Here is a 25,835-nt window from a genome sequence, read left to right as displayed (position 1 = left end):
TATTTTCAAAAGGTGAAAATGATTATGCCACTTCTGATTTATAGACTCCCCCTTGCTCTTCAGGGAATGACAACAAACCTTAACATGGCCTACCGTCCCTACACAGTCTGGGTATCCCCTTTCCACTGTCATCACATGTCATGATCTCCCACACTCTCCTTTGCCTCCACCTTTCCTAAGCTCCAGGAATTTTTCAGTTCCTGGAGTGTGACCTATTTTCTCTAGCCACAGGATCTTTGCACACACAGTTTCCTCTGCTTGAATACTCTCCTTCCCTGGTTTTTGTCTTATTAACTCCTGTTCACACTTCAGACCTCAAGTCCCATTTGACTTCCTTAGAGAATGCCTGTTCCCCTAACTAGACCAAATTCTATTGTATTATCTTAACAGCAACACACACCTCTCTTTCACTGAACTCAAAACAGTCGTCACTATACATTTCCTTCAGTAATTATTTTATCCCTAAGTTCTCCACTGGATAGAAGTTCTATAGTCTCACAAGGGAATTGCATAGAACCTGGCTTACAGTAGGCTTTGGCCAATACTAGGATTATTTAGATTAAGCAATAAACAATAAAATTCAATAAAATATGAATAAACACAATTTATTCTTATGTGTGGATTAGCCAGCTAGGATATACTCCTTGGCCTGTCCTGGGTGATGTATTGTGCTGTACTTATTCCTTGTGCTGTAGAATATATTCTGGATTGGTGACTTCTACAAGGATGGGCTTCCATTTCTAAATATTATCTGTAAAAAAGCTTCCTTACCTACCCTTCCATTGGCACATGTGGGCCTGTGCATATGCACACTCACATGCATTTTGTTTATGGTGCTAAGTTCTCACATAGGTTTTGGTAGTACTTGTTAAAAAAAGAGAAATTTATACCTCACTGAATTAAGTATGGATACTTAAGCCATACTTAATAAATACAGTTTATGAATATATGTGCTGATTGCTTAATTTTTGGAAAGGATAGAGAAAAATATTTGTTGAAAGGGTGAATTTTTCAATGAGTTTAAAACAATTCCAAATTTGAAGTTGGGATTCACTCTTTTAATCTACAACCTAGGGGAGAATGTCAATAACACCTTCCCGGCAGACGACACACACTGACTTTAATCATGCATCAGTTTAAGACAACAATACACACATTGTTGAAATAGGGTACTTGGACTTGCCAAAAAAATTATGTTTACTCCTCAAATGTGTTCTAACCAAAACTAGTGGGAGCAGCTCCCAGTACACGAAAGTGCATGGAGTCTAACAGATAATCTCCAGTAAATTGTGGCAGGAAGTGCACTGGCAAGCATACCCGTGCCGGTTGAACCTGATATTTTTTAATGTCACTTAACATGCTGGAGTAATTGGCGCCTCTGTATCCCTTGTCAGTTTCTCACAGCAGCATGGTGTGCAAGGAAGTACAGACAGCCAGTGCTGGAAAATGTGTAACACCGACATGGAAACCCATCAAGAAGATGAAACGTATTCACTTATCATTCAGCAAACAAATACCAGAATGCAGAAACTCTATTATAATTTCACCTCATTTTTCTTTGTTATGGTACACCAGACAATACGGTCAAAACAGTAGAGTCTGGATACCTCAGTGTGGAATTCCAAATATTCAATTCAGTAGCAAATGTATTCCCTGAATGAATGCTACCATTTGCCTACAATGTAACATGTCTGAAATTGGGAAATGAAATTATAATAAAAATTGCAAACATGTCCCTTATTTACAATAAGAGGTTCCGATCTGGAGCACAGAACAGGAAATTTGAGTCGAAAAAGATGTAAAATGCAGGGACTAAGGAATACCCAGGATACTTACGGAAACAAAGAACAGGCCCGACTTTCATACGCAGCTTCTCTTTATTATCACCTCTGGGTTCAAAGAAGACCCATGACATTTCACCAAGTGAGCACAAGAAAGCACTCCTACAAGGCTGTGGGGCAACTTACCACATCCCTGTGTTCTCCTTCTTTAGGGGTAAGGATGACGGAGAGCAAAATGATTCCAAGGTAATGGTCAGGATAATGGGGATCTTTCAATGTTAGGGTCACATCTGTGGGCCTATGATATAAAATATTAAGATTGTGAGCAGTCATTAAATGGATAGGCCAAAAATATATTTTATATTGACAATTTATTATATTAATATTTTGCATTTTTAAAAATTGATATATAATGTGGGGCACCTGAGTGGCTCAGTGGGTTAAAGCCTCTGCCTTCGGCTCAGGTCATGATCTCAGGGTCCTGGGATCGAGCCCCGCATTGGGCTCTCTGCTCGGCACAGAGCCTGCTTCCCCCCTCTCTCTCTGCCTGCCTCTCTGCCTACTTGTGATCTCTCTCTCTGTCAAATAAATAAATAAAATCTTTTTAAAAAATGATATATAATGTATTATTAGCTCCAGAGGTACAGGTCTGTGAATCGCCAGGTTTACACACTTCACAGCACTCACCATAGCACATACCTTCCCCAATGTCCATAACCCAACCACCCCCCCCACAACCCTCAGTTTGTTTTGTGAGATTAAGAGTCTCTTATGGTTTATCTCCCTCCCGATCCCACCTTGTTTCATTTATTCTTTTCCTACTCCCCAAACCCCTCACGTTGCCTCTCAATTTCCTCATATCAGGGAGATCATATGATAGACAATTTATCATTTAAAAAAAAAAGCCAATTTTGTTTTCTTTACTTTTCCGGTATAACTTCTGTTACTGTTGAAATATCATTAAATCACTAACTTATCCAATCAACTGTAGATCAAATGGAAATACTTGGGTTCACTGCAGATGTCTCAGTCCTGCCTGGGGTTCTAGAAGGCTGGGAAACTATAACAGTATTGAGCAATCCACAAGTCCTTTTTTTTTTTTCTTTTTTTTTTTTAAGGATCTCTAAACACACAGAAAGCAAAGCCACTATTTTCTATAAATTTGAGACCAAAAAGTAAGTGAGGGTCATTTACAGACCACTCCATGATTTAGAGTGAATGGATGAATGGGAAAAAAGGAAAGGATAAAATATAACTCGCCTAATATTCATCATAGACATAATTTTTTAAAATGTTTTTAACAGACTCCATTGTTTAAAATGCTTCTATATATTTTGGCTGTTTAAACCTATGTCTAAACAATTTTTAGGTTTAGAAACATGAGGAAATCCATTGTTAGTGGATCCAGAGTTAGCGCATACTTAGAAAGTTTTAGAATTATGTATGTCTGAGGAAGAGATTATGAATTACTCGGTATTACCCAAATTCACTTTTACAAAAATAATACAGAACACACATTCAACTGACAATGGATAGGTAATATCTTATTTCCATATTTCAGTTAAACAAATATTTCACTTTTAACAAATGCATGTTAAGTTTTATAGTATATGTGTATATATGATATATACATACATATATGTTATATAGAATTTGATTTGGTTCATTTTGTTAAGCAAACAGGGCTTCATGCACTCTGTAAACTTAAGGGACTGTGGAATATTCAATACAAACTTAAATCTTTAAATGTTGTCAAATTAGGCATGTTCCCTTACTTGTTCATTCAGTCACTTGTTCTTTTCATTCACAAAACATGTATTAAGCACATATGAAATACCACACACTATGCTAAGCTCTGGGTAAAAAACAGATGTCAAGATCAAAGATAACATTATCTTCAGGGAGCTTAATAATTAGTAAATGATACAGCTGGAGCCTAGTTTTGGGGAGGGCTTGTTGGGAAAAGCTGGTCCAAATAAGAACTTTCAATTCTGTCGGCACATCAGAATTCATTGGTGTTCTATAGATAAAGGGTGGGATCTGGAAATTTATATTGTTTGTAAAGCTCTTGAGGGATTTTTCCATACAACCAGGATTGAGAAACACAGATACTTTTTATTGCTAAGATGAAATACTAGGAGACTCTTTCACATGATGCTTAATTTTTACCAAGTCAAGGGATAATGTCATGAGAAAAAATGAACAGTTCTCTGACATCAGAGGTTTTAACTGAAACATGAAAAATTAGACTGATAATACACGTTATAATAGTTGTGATCCAAATTACTTCATGATCAATTTAGTTACAACTGATCACTGTGGTTTGACAATTTGTTCCTTTTATCTTAAGAAATTCATGTTAAGCATTATAGAAGATATGTACATATTATACATACATATATATTTTTATATGGGGTTACAATTTTGATTCATTTCCCTATAATGATTACATATAAATTTAATAGAAACAACTTCATTACATTTTTATAATGATTACACAATAAAAGATTTCAGAATATTTGCAATTGTTTTATGATGATTATCTATTATTTTTTTTAAGATTTTATTTATTTATTTGAGAAAGAGAGAGAGCTTGAGAGGGGAGAAGGTCAGAGGGAGAAGTAGACTCCCCATGGAGCTGGGAGCCCGATGTGGGACTCGATCCCGGGACTCCAGGATCTTGACTTGAACAGAAGGCAGTCGCTTAACCAACTGAGCCACCCAGGCGCCCTGATTATCTATTATTTTCTTTTAATGTAAAACCTTAATGCATTATATAGTAAGATAAGTATTTATATGGCTACTACCATTATCCATTTATCTACACCCAGGGACTACTGATTTATACATAGAATGTAATGGTATATACCAGCTAGTGATTTTAAAAAGTAGTTTGTTTAGAACTTTTTGTTTAAAGAGTAGGATGTTTATGTGGTTTTGAGAGGAAGGAATGGTTAAATACAAAAAATAAGTAATGTGTCAAAATAAACACAAAATGCTTATATATAATCTCTTTTTATTTTCTTAATCATCTCATATTTTTTCCATTTAAAGTTATTTTTTACCAGTGATTTATCTTTAATAGAGAACAAGGGAAATTTATGAGTTGAATCTGTAATTCAATCCAGCAATTTGCATATCCTTTAGCAGAAGTACACAGAAAAAATAACTGTGGCCTTTATAAAAGAACACCACAGTCCATTCTAGTTGGAACTCAGTTTTCATGATGATGGACTACATAAAAAACCATCTAACACATGTCCTTCCACTGCGGTGAGGGAGGGGAGTCAGCAATCACTATGCCTATCATTAGCTCAGCCCACAGGAAGCTGTAGGTTGAAATGGAGGACGTGCAGGAGGTACAGAGAAGTCTGCTCTTTTGTCCAGTCCATGACAAAAATGACTATTGGAAGTCATTTGTCAGAACAAGTTGTCGGTGTGCTCAAACGTAGTTGACTGTAATAGATAAGGGGATTCTACTGTTTCTATTTCATTTGCTTTTAACATATAAAATAGCCATCCGGTCTATTACTCTGCTTTCTGGCTTTCCATGAGTCCTGCCACATGATGTACATAATCAACTAAAACATCTTAAAACCATCAAAGATCTCACAGCTTCCTATGCAATCTATCCCAGCACTGCTTGACCCTTTTAAGACATATTTTTTCCCTTTCTAGTATTAATTCAAAGCTCCCAGTTGAAATGTATTTTTTAAAAACATAAGCCCAGGGTCGCCTAGGTGGCTCAGTGGGTTGAAGCCTCTGCCTTCAGCTCAGGTCATGATCCCAGGGTCCTGGGATCGAGCCCCGCATTGGGCTCTCTGCTCGGCAAGAAGCCTGTTTTCTGCCTCTCTGCCTGCCTGTGATCTCTGTCTGTCAAATAAATAAATAAATAAAATCTTTAAAAAAACCCATAAGCCCATAATTAGGTAAGAGGAATGACTAGTATTAGTAATAATTATATAACTTTACAAATAGTCAAGCAATGATGAACTAATCTGAGAAGATACAACTAATCTTCCTTCATGTTTGAGGCACTCTTAGATAACCTAGGATTATCAGTGATAGCAAAATTAGAGTGTACGTGGGCTCAGGTGATAAGGGAGTGGCTGGTTTTGAAGCAAGGTACACATTTTATTTCTACGGTGGCCTGATTCTTAAATTAATAATTTTGAATAACATGGATAATCTGCTTTACGTCCCACTACACCCATACCAGTTGTGTGAAAAGTAAGGGATGTGTCTTTTATCTTTATTGTTGGGAGACAAAGCAGGTGTCCAAGAATTTTTCTCCTGAATAATGGTTGTTGAATGAGAGAATCAAGGAAGATACTAGTATTTCCACTGGGTAGATAAGAAAGATGAACTTGAAAAAGACTGGCTAGCATGAAGGCTCACAACAACAAAGGAGAGAACAGTGACTAGATAACGGATCTGCTGACATTTTCTATTACACAGGCCTAGCTTCCCAACAAGATGTAGCAATATTATAAAGGTTCAAAGTTACCTGTTCAACTCCAATTGTGTGAGATCCAGAAACGCCGAGCCCATAAAGTCATCCTGTAGTCCAAAATCATAGTCAAATACCTAAGAAGCCAAAGAGACAAGGCAATTATTAGAAATAATTCTATATAAGCTTTAAATGAAAATATCTTGATTATAAAATACTGGTTGTCTATGTCACCAAAACCAATGAAACTTCTTAATATTTTTAAAAATCACTTTGTTTGAAATGTTAGGGTCTTGCAAAACATACAAAGGAAACTACCTTTAACTTTGTACTTAAAATTGCTGTTTTACATCAAATAGAACTTTACAGAAGATGAAAAACAAAATCAAATAAATATAGCAAATCATCAAAAATCTGAGGAATACAGGCTTAGAATAGTTCCCCATATTATTAGCATTACTGAAAGGAAAACTAAGTTGGTATGAAAGTCAACAAATATGTCTTCTCTAGTGGGTTACTGGTGATGAGAATATAATTCTAATCTCTGTATTTTTCAGGTTACTGAAGATAAATTCTCTGTTATTATAGGAAAATGCTGTTTTAAATATACAAATAAGTAAAAATTGAGATGTTATTAAAGCAGTTTGTAAAGTTATATTAAGGTTAAGTCAAATTAAGTTTTTATCATCACAAGCAAGGCTAGGAAATAATATTAACAAAACTACCAACAACAAACAGAAAGGAAAAGAGAGAATGCTACTTCTTCCTTCTTACAAAACTATTTATCCAGTATCTTCTCTATGCCTTTCACATTTCTTATTCATCCTATGATGAATAGGGTGAATAAGAAAGCAGTGTCCCTGATCTCTTGGGACCTGCATTTAGGAGCTGAGATGGTTCATTAAAACCCAAATAGAGGGCGCCTGGGTGGCTCAGTGGGTTAAGCCCCTGCCTTCGGCTCAGGTCATGATCTCAGGGTCCTGGGATTGAGTCCCGCATCGGGCTCTCTGCTCAGCAGGGAGCCTGTTTCCCCCCCTCTCTCTGCCTACTTGTGATCTCTCTCTGTCAAATGAATAAATAAAATCTTTAAAAAAAAAAAACCCAAATAGATATATACAGGTCAGTGAGGAGTGCTGTGGACACACATGTCTAAGGGGGTGTGTTGGGAGCTGCTATTTTAGACTGGAAGTCCAGGAAGGCCTTTTGGAGGAAATATGCACGAAGAGACTGGAATAATGAGAAGGATTAAGCCAGTTTGGGAAGATCACTCCCAGGCAGAAGAAAGAGCAGTTGATTAGCATACTCCAGAGTTCTCCAGAAGCCAGTGCGGTTGAAGACCGCGGAGAAAGATGGAGAGGGAAAGAAGGCCGGAGAAGACGGCTGAGGGCAAGGTCAGTTAGGGCCGTGTGCAAAAAACTCTAAGTAAATGAGAGTTGGCTAACTTCCAACCATTGATTAATTTTCTTTACTCAGTCATCCCTTCTGCCAATATTGATCAAGTATTAATGATGTACAAGATAATATGCTTGGCGCTGTGTCAGCAGTGGTGAGCAAAGCTGACACCGTTGAGGCTTATAGTTTAGTGAGGGAGATAGAGGCTAAATAAGGAAGGGCACAGGGGATACATAATTACAAATTGTGGTAAGGGTTGTAAAGAACAGAGTGTGAAAAGAATAAAAATAACAGTAGAGAGCAGGGAAAACTTAAGGTGGAAAAAAGACATAAAGTTGGGGGCTGTGCTTCCTGACCTTTTCTTTCTTTTTTTTTTTTTTTTAAAGAGTTTATTTATTTATTTGACAGACAGAGATCACAAGTAGGCAGGGAGGCAGGCAGAGAGAGAGGGGGAAACAGGCTCCCTGCTGAGCAGAGAGCCTGATGTGGGGCTTGATGTGGGGCTCCATGTGGGGCTCTATCCCAGGACCCCGAGATCATGAGGCTTTAACACACTGAGCCACCCAGGCGCCCTCTTCCTGACCTTTTCATATAGAAAGTCTTTGGAATCCATAGCCTAGCATTCCTGAGCCCAAATCAGCATGACTGACCTCAACAGTTAGAAAGTTTGAAGGAGAGGGAACAGAATGTACAGAGCCCTGAATGATTGTTTTTTTTTTTTTCTCTAGAATAAGTAGAGTTTGAGTTAAGCAAACTTACTATGTAAAAAAATTGATATATTAACAGAAAGATAAACACTTTGCATTACAAAAGGATTCTTAAATTGGAAGAGCCCCAAGGGGATTTATTTAAGTGATAAGTTCCCCTAATGTCTTCTAAATTATTCAATTTATAGTCATTTGATTTACACGCAACCTTTCAGGAGTACATTTGTTATAGACAGCACAGTTCTCTTGTAATAAATATTCTCCTTGATCAATTGCACTTCTGAGCTCCAGTCATCGGCTCAGTGGCGTATCACGTGAATATATTACAACATCACAGGCAAAGGACACGTCAGTATTTGCAAGTGGCTGCAGAAGGGTATTTTACAACAAAAAAATTACACTAACAATTAAATATATTCCTCTTATACAACCTCTTCTAACCGTACCACCCTAAAGGTTAAAGTCTTGGGGACCCTAGTGATAATCAATGAGACCATCTGGGCTACATCCAGACATGAAGTCTGGAGTAGTCTGGAGACAGTGAAGTGGAGAGCTGAGAATCCAGTGCCTTGACTAGAAGAGACAGCCCAGCCAAGTGACGGGATATTCAAACTCTCTTTACTCTCATGGTGAAAGTCTTTCTCACAGCAATAATGCTAGGTGCTTCCTTAAGTTCTCTTATTACCTAGCAAGGGCATACATATGGGAAAGAACGGAACCACCAGAATCCATTCATTAATGAAGTTATTAGCTATGCTACTTGGTTCTAAGCTCCATAAACTGCTTGTCAGAAGGAGCATCGCTGTAGGGGGAGTTTCAGAAATACAGAGCACAGAGAAGAGATAAAATAGGGAAACATACTCCCACTGCAATAAGAACACGCACAATTAACACTGATTAATGTTTATTCAATATTTGCTATCCTGTTAGGCACTGCTCTTTGTTAAACATGTTGTGGAATTTTTTTTTTTCAAGATTTTATTTACTTACTAGTCAGAGAGAGAGTGAGAACACAAGCAGGGGGAGCGGCAGGCAGAGGGAGAAGCAGGCTCCCCACTGAACAAGGACTCCCCCCCCCCAACTGATGTGGGACTCCATCCCAGGACCCTACGATCATGACGCGAGCTGAAGGCAGACACTTAATCAACTGAGCCACCCAGGTGCCCCCGTTACGGAGATTTAAAAATTTATGTCTTACACAACTCAGTGAACAGGGTATCATGTCCATTTTTCAGATGAGGAACCCAAAGCTTGGAAAAGTTTATGTTACTTCCCCCCAGAACTCAGCACTTAGAAGAGGTCAGATTCAGATTCTATTGTGTGGGATGTTTTGTTCAGAACAGAACATATTGAAATTTAACAAGCATGACTTAGCCACCCACTGTGAGTGAAGGCCTTTGAATTCATACCTAAACAGTTTTGATGGGATCCTTGCTTTCATGGAACCTCCCCTGGGAGAAGAGGAATCCTTAGGAAACATTAGATAAAAGTTGCTTGGGCTCAGTTAACAACTCTTTTCATTCTCATGCAAGTTTAGAACAACGCGTGCTTCATTCTAATCAACGAATTTATTTAACATCTTGATTCAATCGTCATCCCAGAAAAATTGCATCTGGAAGCACACCAGCTAAGATGTTTTTGGGATATAAGTAACAGAAACCTTGTCTCCCACAAATGGGATTTTGTTAGCTTGGATGACTGAAATGCCCATAGGTGCTTAAGACTTCAGTGGAGTTTTTAACTGCCAGCTCAAAAGATTCATAAATTTATTCATTCAGTTACTTGAGAAATATTTGGCCGGCATGTACAATGTGCCAAATAGTATTCTAGGCACTGAATATGACGGTGAATGGGACAAAGTCTCTGATTTCTTGGGGCTTACAAATGGGGGATATAGACAATAAACAATTGCACGTTAGGTAGTAGTAAATGTCATGGAGGAAAATATCTCAGGGTATGGTAGTGATGGGAAGTGCTATTTACAGAAGATGCTTAGGAGGACAATCAGAGAGAGTAGCATTCGAATAAAGAGGCATAGTGGGAATAGGATGTGGAAAAGGGGGCACCTGGGTGGCTCAGTGGGTTAAGCCTCTGCCTTCGGCTCAGGTCATGGTCTCAGGGTCCTGGGATCAAGCCCCACACTGGGATCTCTACTCAGTGGGGAGCCTGCTTCCCCCTCTCTCTCTGCCTGCCTCTCTGCCTACTTGTGATCTCTCTCTCTTTGTCAAATAAATAAATACAATCTTTTTTTTTTTTTTTAAAAAGGATATGGAGAAGGATCTAAATCACATAGTATAACCCAAGATGTAAGATTCTACTCAAATATGTCCATAACTCATTTTCATGTCCAGGAAGCTTCAAAATTCACTATACAAGAATAATTAAACTCTGAATTATAGGATTGACATTGTAAAACAAAGAAGAAAGAAAACAAAGAAAATAAAATTTAACCATGGCCACAGCAATTAGTCAACTTTAGTGGAATAAAGACGCTTATGTGCCATAATTGCTGGGTGGACTTTGGAAACCCTGAGTTTCTCTAAGTCTCACTCACCTATAAAATGGGGATGAGGATAGTTACTTGTCAGGTATTGTGAGGCTTACAGGAGATAAAGTAGGCCTGGCACCCAGCATGGTGCTCAAGAAATGGTAGTTATTATTATTACAATGAAGATGTGGCCACAGATCCCATCTTCCCAAGATTCAGTAGCTTCCTATGTTCTTTGCCTATAAGCCAAAAGCAAGTATGGTCACACATGCTTATTTCCTTGTTTTGTTTTGCTGTTGACTTTTTTTTTTTTTTAAAGATTTTATTTATTTATTTGACAGAGCGAGATCACAAACAGGCAGAGAGGCAGGCAGAGAGAGAGGAGGAAGCAGGCTCCCCACTGAGCAGAGAGCCCGATGCAGGCCTTGATCCCAGGACCCTGAGATCATGATCTGAGCCGAAGGCAGCGGCTTAACCCACTGAGCCACCCAGGCGCCCTGCTGTTGACTTTTTTGATGTTGTTGTCTAAAATAGTTGAGATTCTTGATTCATGCATTTAGGAAGTATCATTGAACCACATAAGATAAAATGTCTAAGATAATATAAGCATCTAATTTTGGAATAATTTAGTTTGGATGCTGTTCAGTTCAGGGCTGGAAACATTTTCATTCCAATTACTTCGTTGTTCCTATTTAAAAGTCTAGAAAAGTGGCTCCCTACCCAAGCAGTGCATCAGAATAAGCTACTGTGTTTCAAAAATATAAAAGATGGGATTCTACCTCTGAGGTCCTGGATCAAAGTCTTTAGGGAAGACACTTGAACACCTAGATTCTTAAAAAACAAAACAAAACAAAACAAAACAAAACAAAAAAGTCCACACATAAACAGAAACAAAACAAAACAAAAAACCTTTTATGGTAACTCTGATACACAGCCAGAGTTGATGATCACTGGTATATGACATTCTTTTTTTTAAAATATTATTTATTTATTTATTTGACAGCGAGAGAGAGAGAGAGAGAGAGAGAGATAGATCAGAAGTAGGCAGAGAGGCAAGCAGAGAGAGAGGGGGAAGCAAGCTCCCCGCTGAGCAGAGACCCTGATGCAGGGCTCAATCCCAGGACCCTGAGATCATGACCTGAGCCAAAGGCAGAGGCTTAACCCACCAAGCCACCCAGGTGCCCTAGGTATATGACATTCTTTTAGAGACCTTAAAACCTAGGGAGAAATAATTTTGCATAAGATGGTAATATGGCCTTTAACTTGAACCATGTTTAAGAACTTTTTTTTTTTTTTTTTTTTTTTTTTTGAGAAGAGAAAGCGCATGTGTGAGCATGGGGGCAGGGGTAGTGGAGAGGGAAAGAGAATTTTCAAGCAGACATCCTGCTGAGCGCAGAGCCACACAAGACTTGATCTCACCACCATGAGATCACGAGCTGAGCTGAGATCAAAAGTCATATGCTTAACCAACTGAGCCACCCTGGCACTACAAGGACTTCTTGATTTCAAATCTTAAGCTTGGATGGATATGAGTTACTGAAGGAACTGTCAATTTTGGTAAAATAACAGAAACAGTAGTCTGACCCCAAAGATAATCACCTACCTAATTATCAAAAATTTTCTATTATTTAGAAAAGACTCCAATCTAATACCCAGATTTCTAGCCTATGATTAGGCCAAACAAGTAGCAATTTACAGAAACATTTCCCCTTTCCCTTTCGGTTACTTTTCTCTCTTCTGCTGTAACTCTGGGTGTTCACTGTATACCTTGGCAAATAGTGTCAGTGAGATGAAAATCGAGAATTTAAGTCAATCAACTGAAATGGATGCAGAATTTACCCTATACTCTAAGATGTGTGCAGGAGCATCCCTGTGTCAGGCTCCAGTGGCTCTCACCTCTGTTAACAGCATTGTATTTAGGGTGGCTAAGTTGGTTAAGCATTTGCTTTCGGCTCAGGTCATGATCCCAAGGGTCCTAGAGTTGAGCCCCACGTCGGGCTCCCTGCTCAGCGGGGAGCCCGCTTCTCCCTCTGCCTCTGCCCCTCTTCTTGCTTATGGACTTTCTCTCTCTGTCAAATAAATAAAATCTTTAAAAAAATAGCACTGTATTTAAACCCCCAGCCTCTACTACTACCTTATAAGTATATTTCAAGTCCATGCCTATAAACTTGTTTTCACCTGCCCTTACTCTAAAATCATTTGGACTTGAAGGAATATTCTCATTAAAATTAAAATCTATATGAACTCCAACCAATTGGAAAGTATGTTATTATTTATTTTGTGTCTAGTTTTTTAAAAATGACAATCCCAAGAAAAGTCTGTTTTTTTTTTTCTAGAATTGGTAAAAGCACTGCAACTTTATTGCAATTTCATAACCTTGGCTCAGAACTGACTTTCGTTTCCCTTGGTAATCCTTACATTGATAGAAATCAGATTACAGGGTACATATGGACTTCTTTTTCCTTTAACTGTAGACGGGAGGGTTGTTGACAATATTTTTTAACCATCCAATACATGGATGCATTTTCATATCATCTGTCACTATAGAATCAGTTCGTCCCTAAGAGATCTTTCAGGCAAGATTAATCTCCCAGCATGGAGGACGTGGGTATCGTATCAAAATCAAGTCAGTCAATCACACAAGGCTGTGTAGAGACAATGAAAATGATGCAATGTTCATGAAATTCTAGTAACTGAAAGTATTTCTGCCCATGTATTTTGTTTAGGTCTCTGTGTGTACAAAATTAGACAAAAAGTAGATAACATAACAAACGGAAAAAAGAAGCAAAAACCTAGAGATTTTTCTAAAAAGAAGCCCTATGCATTTCACAGAAAGTGAAAATCGAAGGAAAAATAGGAAAGCATATTTAAAAGCACAAAGTAGTGCATTAAAATATTGTCATTTTAATGTTTGTATGTGTAATATTTGGCAAGCCAGTGTGATTCCTACTTAATCATTTTTCTTATGTAGACATAACACATAGACATTTGTCACAAAAGTGACAAATATTTTACAGTTCACTATTTTTTTCTGCCTGATGGAAGCTAGGTTGTGGCTATATGATGTCATACTTTGAAAACTCCAAGTGGTAAACAAACAAAAAGAAACACCAAAACCTTTGGGGTCTCTTACCTAGCTTCCTAGTTTATAGTACAGCGGTAGCCAAGGCCTTTGGCCAGCATGCAGTCTCACCATCTCCGTGACAGCGGGAAGATCGGCACATACACATTCTTGCTCTCTCAGACCACAACAAAATTTTTTGCCACCATTTTTCTGTGTAGGTCAGATTTTTGCTTATTTTTGAGCCTACTAAGATATTTCTTCTTGCAGATGCATTTTGACATTAAGGTTTCCACAGAGATGAATAATCATTCTTGAGCACAAAAGTCTAGGAAGTTCATTTTGTAACCCTTTCAGAGATTGGAGAAAGACCTTTCAAAGACCTGGTTCTGTGGTAGAGTAATATCCCAGAAAAGAGAGAGATCCACAGAAAAAGTAATTAAAAATAAATCCTTTTCATTCCATGCTTTTTCTCTTATGTGACCTTAAACAAGATGCCAATAGTTAATCCTTACTACCATCTGCTTTCTTTCTTTCCTTTTTTTTTTTAAGATTTTATTTATTTATTTGACAGACAGAGATCACAAGTCGGCAGAGAGGCAGGCAGAGAGAGGGGGGAAGCAGGCTCTGCGCTGAGCAGAGAGCCCGATGCGGGGCTTGATCCCAGGACCCTGAGATCATGACCTGAGCTGAAGGCAGAGACTCAACCCACTGAGCCACCCAGGCGCCCCTAACACCTGCTTTCTTTCCTCTCCTGTCCATTGTCCCCGTGGCTCTAGCTGCTCTAACTCATCACTTCCAAACCTCCCTGGAAATAAAATTTCCTTTACATCCCACTTGTCTTTTTTTTTTTTTTTCCAATTCCTTTTTCATCTTCTATCTCAGTTCTTTATTATGAAGTTATTTTCTTTTTTCTCATGCACATATTTCTTTCTCTCTGGAAGTGGGGAGCAGGGAAAAAAAATCTCCAACCCAGAAGATCTCCCCTTTGGTGGAAGGAGGGTTGGCTTGAATATTCCCACATTCATAATTCTTATGCCATCATACATTACATATTAAAAGACAGTTCATGAATTCTATTTAATTGATTTTCTTTAGCCAATGTCCTCTTGAGACTATTTTTATGCAAATACAGATCTATTTCCCTATAATGACTTCTAGAAACATATCAAGTCTGTACCTAGGAAATTCTCTTTTCATCAATCTTGTACTGTTTTGGTATGATTTTTTTTTTTTTTAAAGACCAGTCAAGTGCAGTAGTGAGAAGGGGGAAAGAGTGGAATAAGGAGTTCATTCTGTAACTATGAACAATCAATGGAGATAACTCACTGCCTTTGGACCAGCCAGTTCTGCTATGATTTTAATAAAATTTTGATTATTACCTTTTCTTTCTGTGGAAAAGAGAAACATCTGGAGGCAATATAAATGAAGAGTGGAGGGGAAGGAGGATGAGTAGAAACTGCTTAATTATATGAGATTTTTGGTTCATGTGCCAGTTGTGACAATATAGAAAAAAGGAGGCGTGTGGTTATTATGGTAAAAGTAGAAAAAAGTTTAGGCACTGAATGGATAGTCAGACAAAAGGAGCCACAAAGAGTATCTGTGGAGATATGAATTAGATACAGAAAAAAGTATCTAGATTCGGGTTAAAGAGAATTTAGATCGGGAAATAAAACAAGGTTTTACGGTTGCAATGATCTCCTTAAGTACTTCTTTTTTTTTTTATTTTTATTTTTTAAAGAACATCAAGTGAGAAGAAAGACTTTTTCTTCCTTCATTTTCGGTAACATAATAGAGACAGGAAATCCACCCCATCCCCTTTTACCCGTAGCCTTCTCATTTTCCAAGGAAAATATTATTTTTTGCAACCAGTAATGGCAGAAATCCTGACAGAATTCTTGAACAGCATATTTCATGGAGACTTGTTTTAGAGAGCCCTAAGTCAGTTAACTGTACCAAACAGGAGAAGACAGACTTCATAGTCCTCCTAAATGACCAGCAATAGAACTGTGCCGAAGAGAAATGCTCCCGAGCGTCCCCTCCCCTCGGTTTCCTCTCTGTCGCACCATCCACAAACTAGAGTTGTGCACAACAGAATTTATCTCTGGCGAAAAATCTCATGAGACAGGGAGACATGATAGAAAACCAGTAAACAGGGCGTCTTAGGTCATTGAATTAGCAGAAAACATAACTGGCTCACCTTGATATACAAAGGTTCCCTCAGATGTTCAACAAATATGCAGGCTTTCTCCTCCCACACAGGATTGAGGTTCTTGTGTATTATTTTACTTCTAAAAACTTCTTTTCCTCCAATTTTAAACTTCACGTAGGGATCACTCGTCCCTGTTAAAGAGAGAGATTGATTCATGTTAGTCACAGTATTTGCTGGGAAGCAAGAGATTAGCTCATTTAAACAACAGGAAGTATTTAAAGGAATCAAAATCAAATAAATTTATCACATGGGAAAATAAAAGTTAAGTGTTTTTTCCCAAAATTTTCCTTAAATTTTAAAGTGACTGTAAATATTAATAATAATTATTATATCTAAATGATAATAACAGTAATCATTATTATTGTATCTGCTGATCTTAATTCGGTAACTCTGTCCCAGTATTTAAAAACCTCTTGCATACTGCATATGTAGATTTAGTTCATATTATAAGTGATAGAGATTAATCTGACATTTCTCTTGGTATCATCCAGTCAACTATAGAAAGATGATCCATGATCTCAACTGACTTCACTGGTTTTAGACTTACATAAGCTGCTCAAATCTCAGGCCAGTCTGACGGGCTTGAGGAAAAGTGACTCTCAGGTTGGGCTTTCATTTCCTCCTTGGTCCCATATTCTCTCTGGCTGAGAAGTTGCAATTTTAGAACTCGAGGAAAGGATGGAGGTCTCAGAGGAAGGCGTGAGGGGAAGGGGACAACTGTTTACTAAGTAATCTGCAAACTTCATATTATCCCTTCACACCTCCCAAGCTCCTAATGATGATAAAGCAAATCAGAGCTGTCAAGTAAGTTGCTCACGATACACAGCTCACAGGAGATGTAGTTCAAATACCAACCAAGCTTGTCCGACTCTAACATCTGTGCTTTTTCTACCACACCTGCAAGGGGGAAGGGCTTTGACATACTTCCATAGATACCACATTATTTCTCCTTGTGTCTGATGAACGAGGCCAATTGATCTAATGAGTGTATGCTATTATTCAGGATTCCTAGAGAAGGTGACTCAGAGACATCCCCAAGTAAGTCATCCCAGTGTGACAACCTTCCTCCCCAGGAAATAATTCTTTACACAACACCTGACTCCCTTATAATAAGATTTTGTTGGGGTGCCTGGGCGGTTCAGTTGGTTAAGCATCTACCTTCAGCTCAGGTCATGATCCCAGAGTCGTAGGACCTAGCCCCGCATTGGGCTCCTGTCTCAGTGGGGAGCCTGCTTGTCCCTCTGTCCCCCCCACCTCATGCTGTCTCTCTCTCCCTCATAAATAAACAAAATCTTTAAAAAAAGATTTTGTTTAATTCTTTCTTTGTTGTCTAAACTGAAGCTATAGATGATAATGACGGTCAGTGTGAGTTAAAGAAGAATGTGAGTGGAGGTCTATAAACTGTAAAGCATGATATAAATGTTAGGCATTACAACTACGACGCTGATATCCTTAAGCTCTCTCTTCATATCACTTCTCAACACTCCACTCACTGTCCTGACAGATAGATATTGATGCAACATACAAGGACTGCCATATAGGATCTTGTTTTTCTTATTTAATCTTTTGGGGGCTCTGTTGAAACCCTCCACACTTTCGAAGTAAACATAATACCTTGCTCTTTATATGGCTACGTCTGGGTATATTAAAATAACGGTGCCAGTTTCTCATTGTGAAACTCCCACCTTGAAATTTTGATTTTATCATCATGGTACAAACTTTAAAATTTTTATAAATATAAATATAGGCTATTATATGGTTGTCCATTATGATGAATATTCTTTTGGGGCATCAATGCAATGGAAATGTTAAAAATTGCTATTTTTAACACAGCGGTTCCCAGCTATGGGCTGAGGACCCTGGGCACTGAGGTTTTTATAGCACAAATCTGGAGGTTATTAAAATCCATGTACCTATTTGAAATTTCTCAGTCATGCCCTAGATCAAGTTTTCTCTTTGATTTTGAAATTCATCTATGTAACTATTACCAACGGCTAAAATGTAATCTCCATAATATCAGAGCCATTTGGGTCATCTTTTTTAAAAGAATTTCCAGCACTTAGTACAGAATCAGACATACTGTTGGTCCTCAATAAACATGTAGTGAATAATTGGATACATTAATGACTTATTAGCGTGGGTGGCAGACCTCTGTTCCTGCTGACTCTTGTTCCCCCACGTGGATATCTATAGACATTCCAGCGTCCACAATGTCCAAAACTTAAGTTTCAATCCTCTTTCTTGCTAAGCCTGCTCCTCCCTCGGGCTTTGTCAGGTCAGTCAATGAATGACTTCAACGTCTGACAGTTCCTCAAGCATGACACCTGTAAAGTGCTCTCAAAACCTCCTTCTTCTCCATGCGTTGCACCCAGGACACCATTAAGTCTGATAAATTCTGAAATACACCTTATCCATCTTCTCTGTCTCCAAACTACTTAAGCCTTCATGATTTCTTTGCCGTTCTACTCTAATAAGAGCCTCCTAATTGGGCTCTCCACATCTTCTGTGTCCTCCTCCATTAATTCACTAAAGGCAGACAGACTGACCTTTTAAAAATGCAAATTTAATCTTCCCCCTTCTTTGCTTAACACATCTCAACAGCTTTCAACTACATCTACAAGAAAATTCAAACCATGTAACATGGTAAACAGGACCTGCCATTTCTCCAATGCCAGGTTTGGCTCCTTGGCATGTTCCAGATAGCCTGTTACTGGAAGTTATTTTCCGCTTCCAGTTTTTGCACATTCTAGCTGGACTCTCTGCTTGAAAAGTCCCTCCCTCCCATTCTCTTCCCTTTTTGCCTGGCTGACATTTTATTATCCTCCTGGTCTTAGTTTACATATAATTGTTTAAATATAAACAATTAGTTTAAATATAATATAAGCAGAGTTTATAGTGTACAGATTACTGTTAAACGCATCCTCTGAGATATTGATAAGGGCATACCTGATCAACCTATATTGAAGGTGAGAAAAAAAAATCCGAGACTCAGTGTGACTTGCCACAAATCACATGACAAATAAGCCAGGAAAATAACAGGATAGAAGCCAACTTAGACTTTCAGAATCCAGATGCAATGTTCCTTCTACTTAGCTTTTAGGAAGCCCAAATATCCGTATTTTCCCACTTTTCCTCTAAAATACTATCAGAGAACTATCATGGAAAGATGTTAAATAATCAGTAAATATTGTAAATAATACTAGTATGAACAAGCAGCCTCCTCTGGTCTCTAGGACACTCACACTCGTTATTTGTCTAACCACCCTATGTCTCTGTGAGTCTCCTGTTGTCTCCATTTTAGAGATGAGGAAACCAGGACAGGTGCTTATTCTAAGTCAGATAAGAACTCATATCTGGAGACAAGTCCGGTTAGTGCTTTTTCTGGCACGTCATCACGGAGCACTTGTTTCAGGATGCAACAATGCTCAATTTTTGTTGTTCAAAAAGAATAACTCTTTTACAAGAAAAGTGATTTCAAGAAACTTGGCCTTGTGTCTCTAAATAATGTCTCACTCCATTTGGTTTAGCTATTCTGTAAAAGGACAGAACTTCTGTAATTCAGCACAGAAGCCCATACACACAAACGCAAATCCTTTTGAGAGGCAGTCTGGCTCTTTCTTACTCCTTCCCAGAAATATTTTCTTCATCTGCTCTATAAGCGAACTGTCAAAATTCCCTCTGAGTTAGATACACCCAGGTCCCAGAATCCTGCTAGGTGGTTCTAAGGGCTCAATGATCGACCTTAAATCACAAAATGAAATCTAGACCACTAGAGCTAACATGTGCTGAACTCTTCTAACATACCACCGCCTAACAAGCCCGAGAGATGACTTCTGATGCTATCTTGAGCTGATGGTTGCAGAAACTATAGCAACAGGTGAGCAAATTTTCCAAAGTCACATGGCGAGGATGTTGGGGCTTAAATTAATTGCTACGCTAGGTGCCCTCTCTCGAAAAGAAAAGAACAGAAAAGAAAAAGAAAAGAAAAGAAAAGAAAAGAAAAGAAAAAGATGCACTCAAGAAAAATAAGCCTCACAGTCAAAGAAGCCTGGAAAATGCTGCATGTCATATCCCTTCTTGGAAAATCATGGTGCACACTCACTTATTTAAAGGCGATAGAAAATGAACCTATTTAATTTTGTTCTAAACCAGTGTTTTCTAAATATGATCGGCCACGGAATTCCTTAAATTCATGGGTTAGTGCTGCTTTGTTGCAATATTGCATTCTACCACAAGATGGCACTAGCACTTATCAAATTGTTGTGAGGTCTGTGGTTCCGTTCAAAACGAGGGCCTGCCTCTCTACTACACACACACACATCATGGTTTTCAAGCATTTTTAAAGCCACCCGTGCTTTGCTGTTATTAGCTGAGCCAGGACGCTCATTAAAACATTTTCTATGGCACTAATGAAATGAACACAGGGCAACTAAGTATGGGAGAAAAAAGTAAGATGTGTTAGCCCTAAAATGAAATTCTGGTTTTATTGTGTTAACATCATATTCAAGAGCAAACTTCTTCACGGGTGCACTTATCAGATAGTGTTACCTTCAGAATTTATTTTTCAACATTAATCCTCTTATTTTAGAATTATAAATTCTATGCTTTAAAAATTGAAGAGTATTCTAGATCTAGGGATTAGTAATTGTTTCTGAACCTTAGGATCAAATTGTTTCAAAAAGAAGATTTAGATGGTATGTAAGATATTTTCTCAGGTAGTAAAGGAATACAGTACGATACCTTCTTTCTTTCTTTTTTTTTTTTTTTTTTCTGGAGTCAGGTCCCTGATGAACACTTCAGCCAACATACTACTCTGCGCTTGTTTCGCCTTTAGTGTAATTTAAGTTGAACACAGAAAACTTTGAATGGGTCCACTTTTGTATGCAATAAACACAGTTTTCACAAGATGGCAGCCTCTCTTCCCTTAAAAACAGTATTTAAGCTATTTCAGTGTAAATAAGGGGTTTCTCTCCTTAGAATAAATGAGCCTCCTGGTTAACAAGTTTAAATCAATCTTATCCCAAACCTATTATGTAAAGAAACAGAAACAGCTACTCCTGTTTTGGGAACCTCTAGACATTCGATAATGCTACCCCCTAGTCAAAAAATTCAATGCCAAATTGAAACTCGGTCTCATAGTGGAAGTAGGGAAAGAAAAGGAAGGGGGGAGGAAGAGAAGAGCAAAACAGGACAATAGAGAAAGGTAAATGTAAATATTGAGTGTAGACCATTAAAAATAATTTACTTTGGACCTTCCTGAAGGTACTAGTTTTTTGACAAATATTTTAAGGAGGCCATCTTTCCTGTTCAAATGCAACAAAGAAAGTATGTATTGTATAACAATGTCCTTCACCCTTGAAAGATGCCTATAAAAGTCATCTTTAAAGCATACTCAGAGCAATAGGTTATGTCTTTGTGTACATTTATTAATGATTTAAAAATCTACAAAGTAGAGATCTTATTTATGTATTAAAATTATCTCCCTAGGCTCTCTCATTCCTTCATTTTCTGTTGGAGATTTGGAATGCCCTACAATCAATATACTACATAGGGCAAAATAAATAAAAATATTAAAATTCAAGTGTGTGAGGTTTCTAACAGCATATGGCATACTACAATAAAATAAGAATAAACTAACATTTTTTTCATAATGAGTACTATGAATATTCCAATGAATTTGAAATTTATAGCTAATGAAATTACATGATATGGGACATACATGAATTAAAAATAATACTGCGATGCAACACAGCACAGGGCTGGACTAGTAAATTTCTTCCTTTGAAGAGTAGAAGGTACTTCCAGACATGCTATAGGCAGAAGGCATATGTGACAGGAATAGGCTATTGATTTATATGAGTAATATTTTGGCTTGTTTTTCTCTTGTAAATGCAGAGCTCAGGGTATGTGAGAAAAACTCCACATTCATATTTGGGATAAATACAGCTTGCTCAATTCCCTCTCATATGTGGCATAAATTACAGAGGGTATCTTCATATTATTTCCTGATAATGCCTAGGAGAACAGGTAAACTAAAATATGGAAGGGCAGTGCTCATTGCATTTTTTTCCCACACTGCTTTAGATAAATATGCTTTAATTTTGAATATAAATTATATAAATATAAATTATATATTAATTTGTGATAACCACAATAGAGGAGTGTCCTAGACGTCATTTTTTTCTAAGGGCTTTTCTTCCTCTGCCTCTGGAAGCTTCGTCTCTGACTAGTAATTAAGGCACCGGCTAGATACAATAGATATTCTTCACCATTCACAATTTCTTTTTTCCCTGAGAGGGAAACAGTTTTCCCTGGAATTGTCCTACAATATATTATTATGTTTATTCAGCCATCAAAACTCCCTAAAAACTCAAATAAAAGGAAATTTTTAAAAATTTAAGTACTTTAACTTTCTTATTTAAAAAATCAGAATATTAAAAAATTACACCCCTAAGTTTCTATGCTCTTCTCAATCTTTTTTCTTCTGGTTATCCCAACACTTCTCTGAAATTGTTTCCTTGATTGTCACCCATAACTTTAACCACCAAGTGCAATGGGCTTTTCTTAGTCTTCAGCCCCTTCTATCTGTGGGTCACATTGAATGTAGTTAACTCCACTGACTGGAATTTCTCCCCTCCCCTCCTCTCCCCTTTGTTTCTTTCTGATTCTGTGACTCCACTTGGATTAATCCTATCTTGGAAAGAATATCTGCCACAGTGAGTTTTGCTTTTTATAGGTAGTGTGGTCTTAGCAAGGTCACTTAAACTCTCTCGTCTATAGTTTTTTGATCTTTAAAGTGAGAGAATTTCCCAAATTTCTCTGAGGAGAGTAAAGGATTTCTAACGAGATTTCACTTACATGACACTGATAGAGAACAAACCATTCCACATAAATGAGTTTTCCAGTACACTAAAAATCACCATGTCAAACACCAAGACCTGTATAATTAATATTGAAGAAAGTATTCCTAAAATTTATTGTTTTTCTCCTTTTTAGGTAAATAATGAATGTAACTTAAAAAAATGGTTCAGCGCCTCATACATTGATTATATATGTCTAGGAAATTATCACTAAGGTTCCAGGAAAACTAAGTTAAATCTTCTGTAGAAAACTGATGAAACTTGGCAGAAATCTTTCAATTTCTGGAACTCCCAAGGGAATGCTTCTAAAAGTCAGAAGATATCTCACAGAGAGAGATATATCACAGAAATATCCCCCCCAAGAGCATTTCCATAATTGCTAATATATTCTATATATTCTTAGTTTGCTCTATTCCTTTCAATTTAGAGTTGTTATAAATTCGGTATGAATGACAGTAATATTTCTATTACATGTGCCAGTGAATAAAAAGTGGTTCTTAAAATATAACAAGTTAAAAGTGACTTGAGGTGTAAGGAGTGGCATGTAAGTTCCTGGATCACTGTGTGGAGGGGAGCCATCTGCCAACCAGAGGCACGTGCCTTGGACTATTATGTGGATGAGGAATAAGCTTCTATTACATTTGAGCCATTAAATATCTCAAGGACGTTTCATAGCAGCAGCTCAGCCTACCTTAACCAACACAGATGCCTACATCTTGTGATTTTTTTTTTAAAGATTTTATTTATTTATTTATTTGACAGACAGATCACAAGTAGGCAGAGAGGCAGGCAGAGAGAGAGGAGGAAGCAGGCTCCCCACTGAGCAGGGAGCCCGATGCGGGGCTCAATCCCAGGACCCTGGGATCATGACCTGAGCCGAAGGCAGAGGCTTTAACCCACTGAGCCACCCAGGTGCCCACATCTTGTGAATTTTAATTATTACAATTCGACTTACAACCACAGTTTAACCTGTTCCACCTCAGAAATGCACCTAAACGCTCTGATTCTAATTCTTAAAATAGCTCTTGAAATGATCTCTGCCGGTATTGCCTCACCATTCTTTATCTAGATCATTCTTAGAGACTTCTCCCTGGTCTCCCTGCTTCCCTTCAAATCTCTTCCCCAAGTACGGCCAGAGGTCTCTTTTTCATGTACAAATCAGGCTCTCGATTCCTCTGAGACTGTTTCACTCCATCTTTCTCACCCACAAGCATTGCTGTGGGCGACCCAGGCCCCAGAACTCAGGCTCAGGGTCAGTTCTCAGGGCTTCTCTTGTCCAGGGAATTTTGCATAGACAGGGTATGTTTTTATTATTTTATACTCTTACCAAGGAGCCTTCTGATCCTAAGTTGGCTTCTCTGTCAGAATGAACCCTAACATCCATTTCTTTCATTTTTGTTTTAATAATGGAGCTTCTGTGAGTTTAGCAGCACATGTGATCCCTTTAATAGAGAATTTCTTATCCTCCAAGCAACAGGAGTGGCCACATGATAAGTCTTTGCTGGAAAATGGGAGTAGAAGTGACATAACAATTTCTGGATCTTCTGGTGAAAGGCAGAACAGTTGCTTTGAATCAGAAGAGGAAGTAGGAGGGATGCAGGCAAATCCCCTTCACCAGCCTGTGATCTCTCCTTTTTGGACTCAGTGTGGGACCACACATCATTTTGAAGCCACTGTACCCATGGGTCTCGTTTTACCAGAAGTGTGGCTTGCACTCTCAGACACCTTTCCAACTAGAGTTTGCTTCTTGAGGAAAATGTTTCTTATTAGAATGATTTATTTGACTTCGTACAGCTAATCCATCTTATTTGAGTTCTCTTCGATCCATTTCATAATACTGGGTGATATGAACTCGCATTTCCCACAGCCTGGCCATTCCTGAGATGGGGACTTCTCAGTTACAGAACTGGAAGGTAAAATCCAGTCCAGAAAAGAATAAAGGTCAAAGTGGAAAGGAACAAACTTACCTGATACTTACTAGGTGCCTGGGGCTTTTCACACAATATTTCACTTAGTTATAACTATAGCCCTGTGAGGTGAGTTAAACCAGCACACAGGAGGCATCCAAAAGATGTTTGCTGAATATATTAATAAATTGATATTCTTAGTAATTTACAGATGAGTAAACTGGTTCAGAGAGGTTAGGCTGCTTGACCTGATTATGGGATCTATTTGATTCTAGATTCCAAACGTACTCCACTATACCATGATGTCTACCTACCATAAGCTTTTCCAACCAACTGGCATGTCCCTATCTCAAGCTATCATTTTTGACCTCCACCCTTCCATATGGTGCCCCCCTTCAGAGACTGGATTCTATACTAGGAAGCCATAGAGCTGACTGAACTTGGCAATCTTTAATTCTGAAACATAATCATGGCAGAGTAGCAGTTAGACAAACATGGGTCAATGTGACTGGGGAGTTGGTTCATTTAGTGTCATTTGCCTCCATCTGACAGAAAATCTCATGAGGGCAAGAATTCTTGTGCATCCCAGAACCTACCATGAACCTACCAGGTTCTCAACTGATCAATAAATATTTGTTGACTTGTATGAATAACATATATTACCATTAATATACTGGCTTTGCTAAGGGGATTACTCAGATGCCTAAAACTGGGGTTCTCTGCAAAGAAGGAAATTGTTCAATGGTGCTCCACAGAAAAATCTAATTAAAAAGCATAAAATTACTTAATGCATTTTGAAGGGGATGAAAGCTTATTTTCAATCCCATCTACAACAGAGGCAGTTCGGTGCCACATAGGGTGGTGGTGGAGAGCTTGACCTGCAAGTTAGAAAGCCTGGGTTGTAATGTCAGCTCCAGTACTTACTAGCTGTAAAAATTGCAAAAAGTCACTTAATTCAGAGGAAAATGAAGATGGTA

General features: G+C 38.1%; 1 protein-coding gene across 6 annotated transcripts in view; it reads right to left on the bottom strand.

Moving 5' to 3' along the window:
- Positions 1 to 25,835, bottom strand: part of MCTP1 (multiple C2 and transmembrane domain containing 1) — a 348,502-nt gene that overhangs the window by 230,972 nt on the left and 91,695 nt on the right. For all 6 annotated transcript variants that reach the window (XM_044265398.1, XM_044265435.1, XM_044265407.1 and 3 more), the window contains exons 3-5: positions 16,080 to 16,222; positions 6,289 to 6,368; positions 1,968 to 2,079 (exon numbers count right to left, since the gene is read on the bottom strand). In XM_044265398.1, the coding sequence (XP_044121333.1) occupies positions 1,968 to 2,079; positions 6,289 to 6,368; positions 16,080 to 16,222 (335 nt within the window). The remainder of the gene's footprint in view (positions 1 to 1,967; positions 2,080 to 6,288; positions 6,369 to 16,079; positions 16,223 to 25,835) is intronic.

Source organism: Neovison vison, chromosome 1 (assembly GCF_020171115.1).
Source record: "Neovison vison isolate M4711 chromosome 1, ASM_NN_V1, whole genome shotgun sequence".
In the NCBI taxonomy this organism is placed as follows: domain Eukaryota; kingdom Metazoa; phylum Chordata; class Mammalia; order Carnivora; family Mustelidae; genus Neogale; species Neogale vison.
This window is presented reverse-complemented; position numbering and strand designations above follow the sequence as displayed.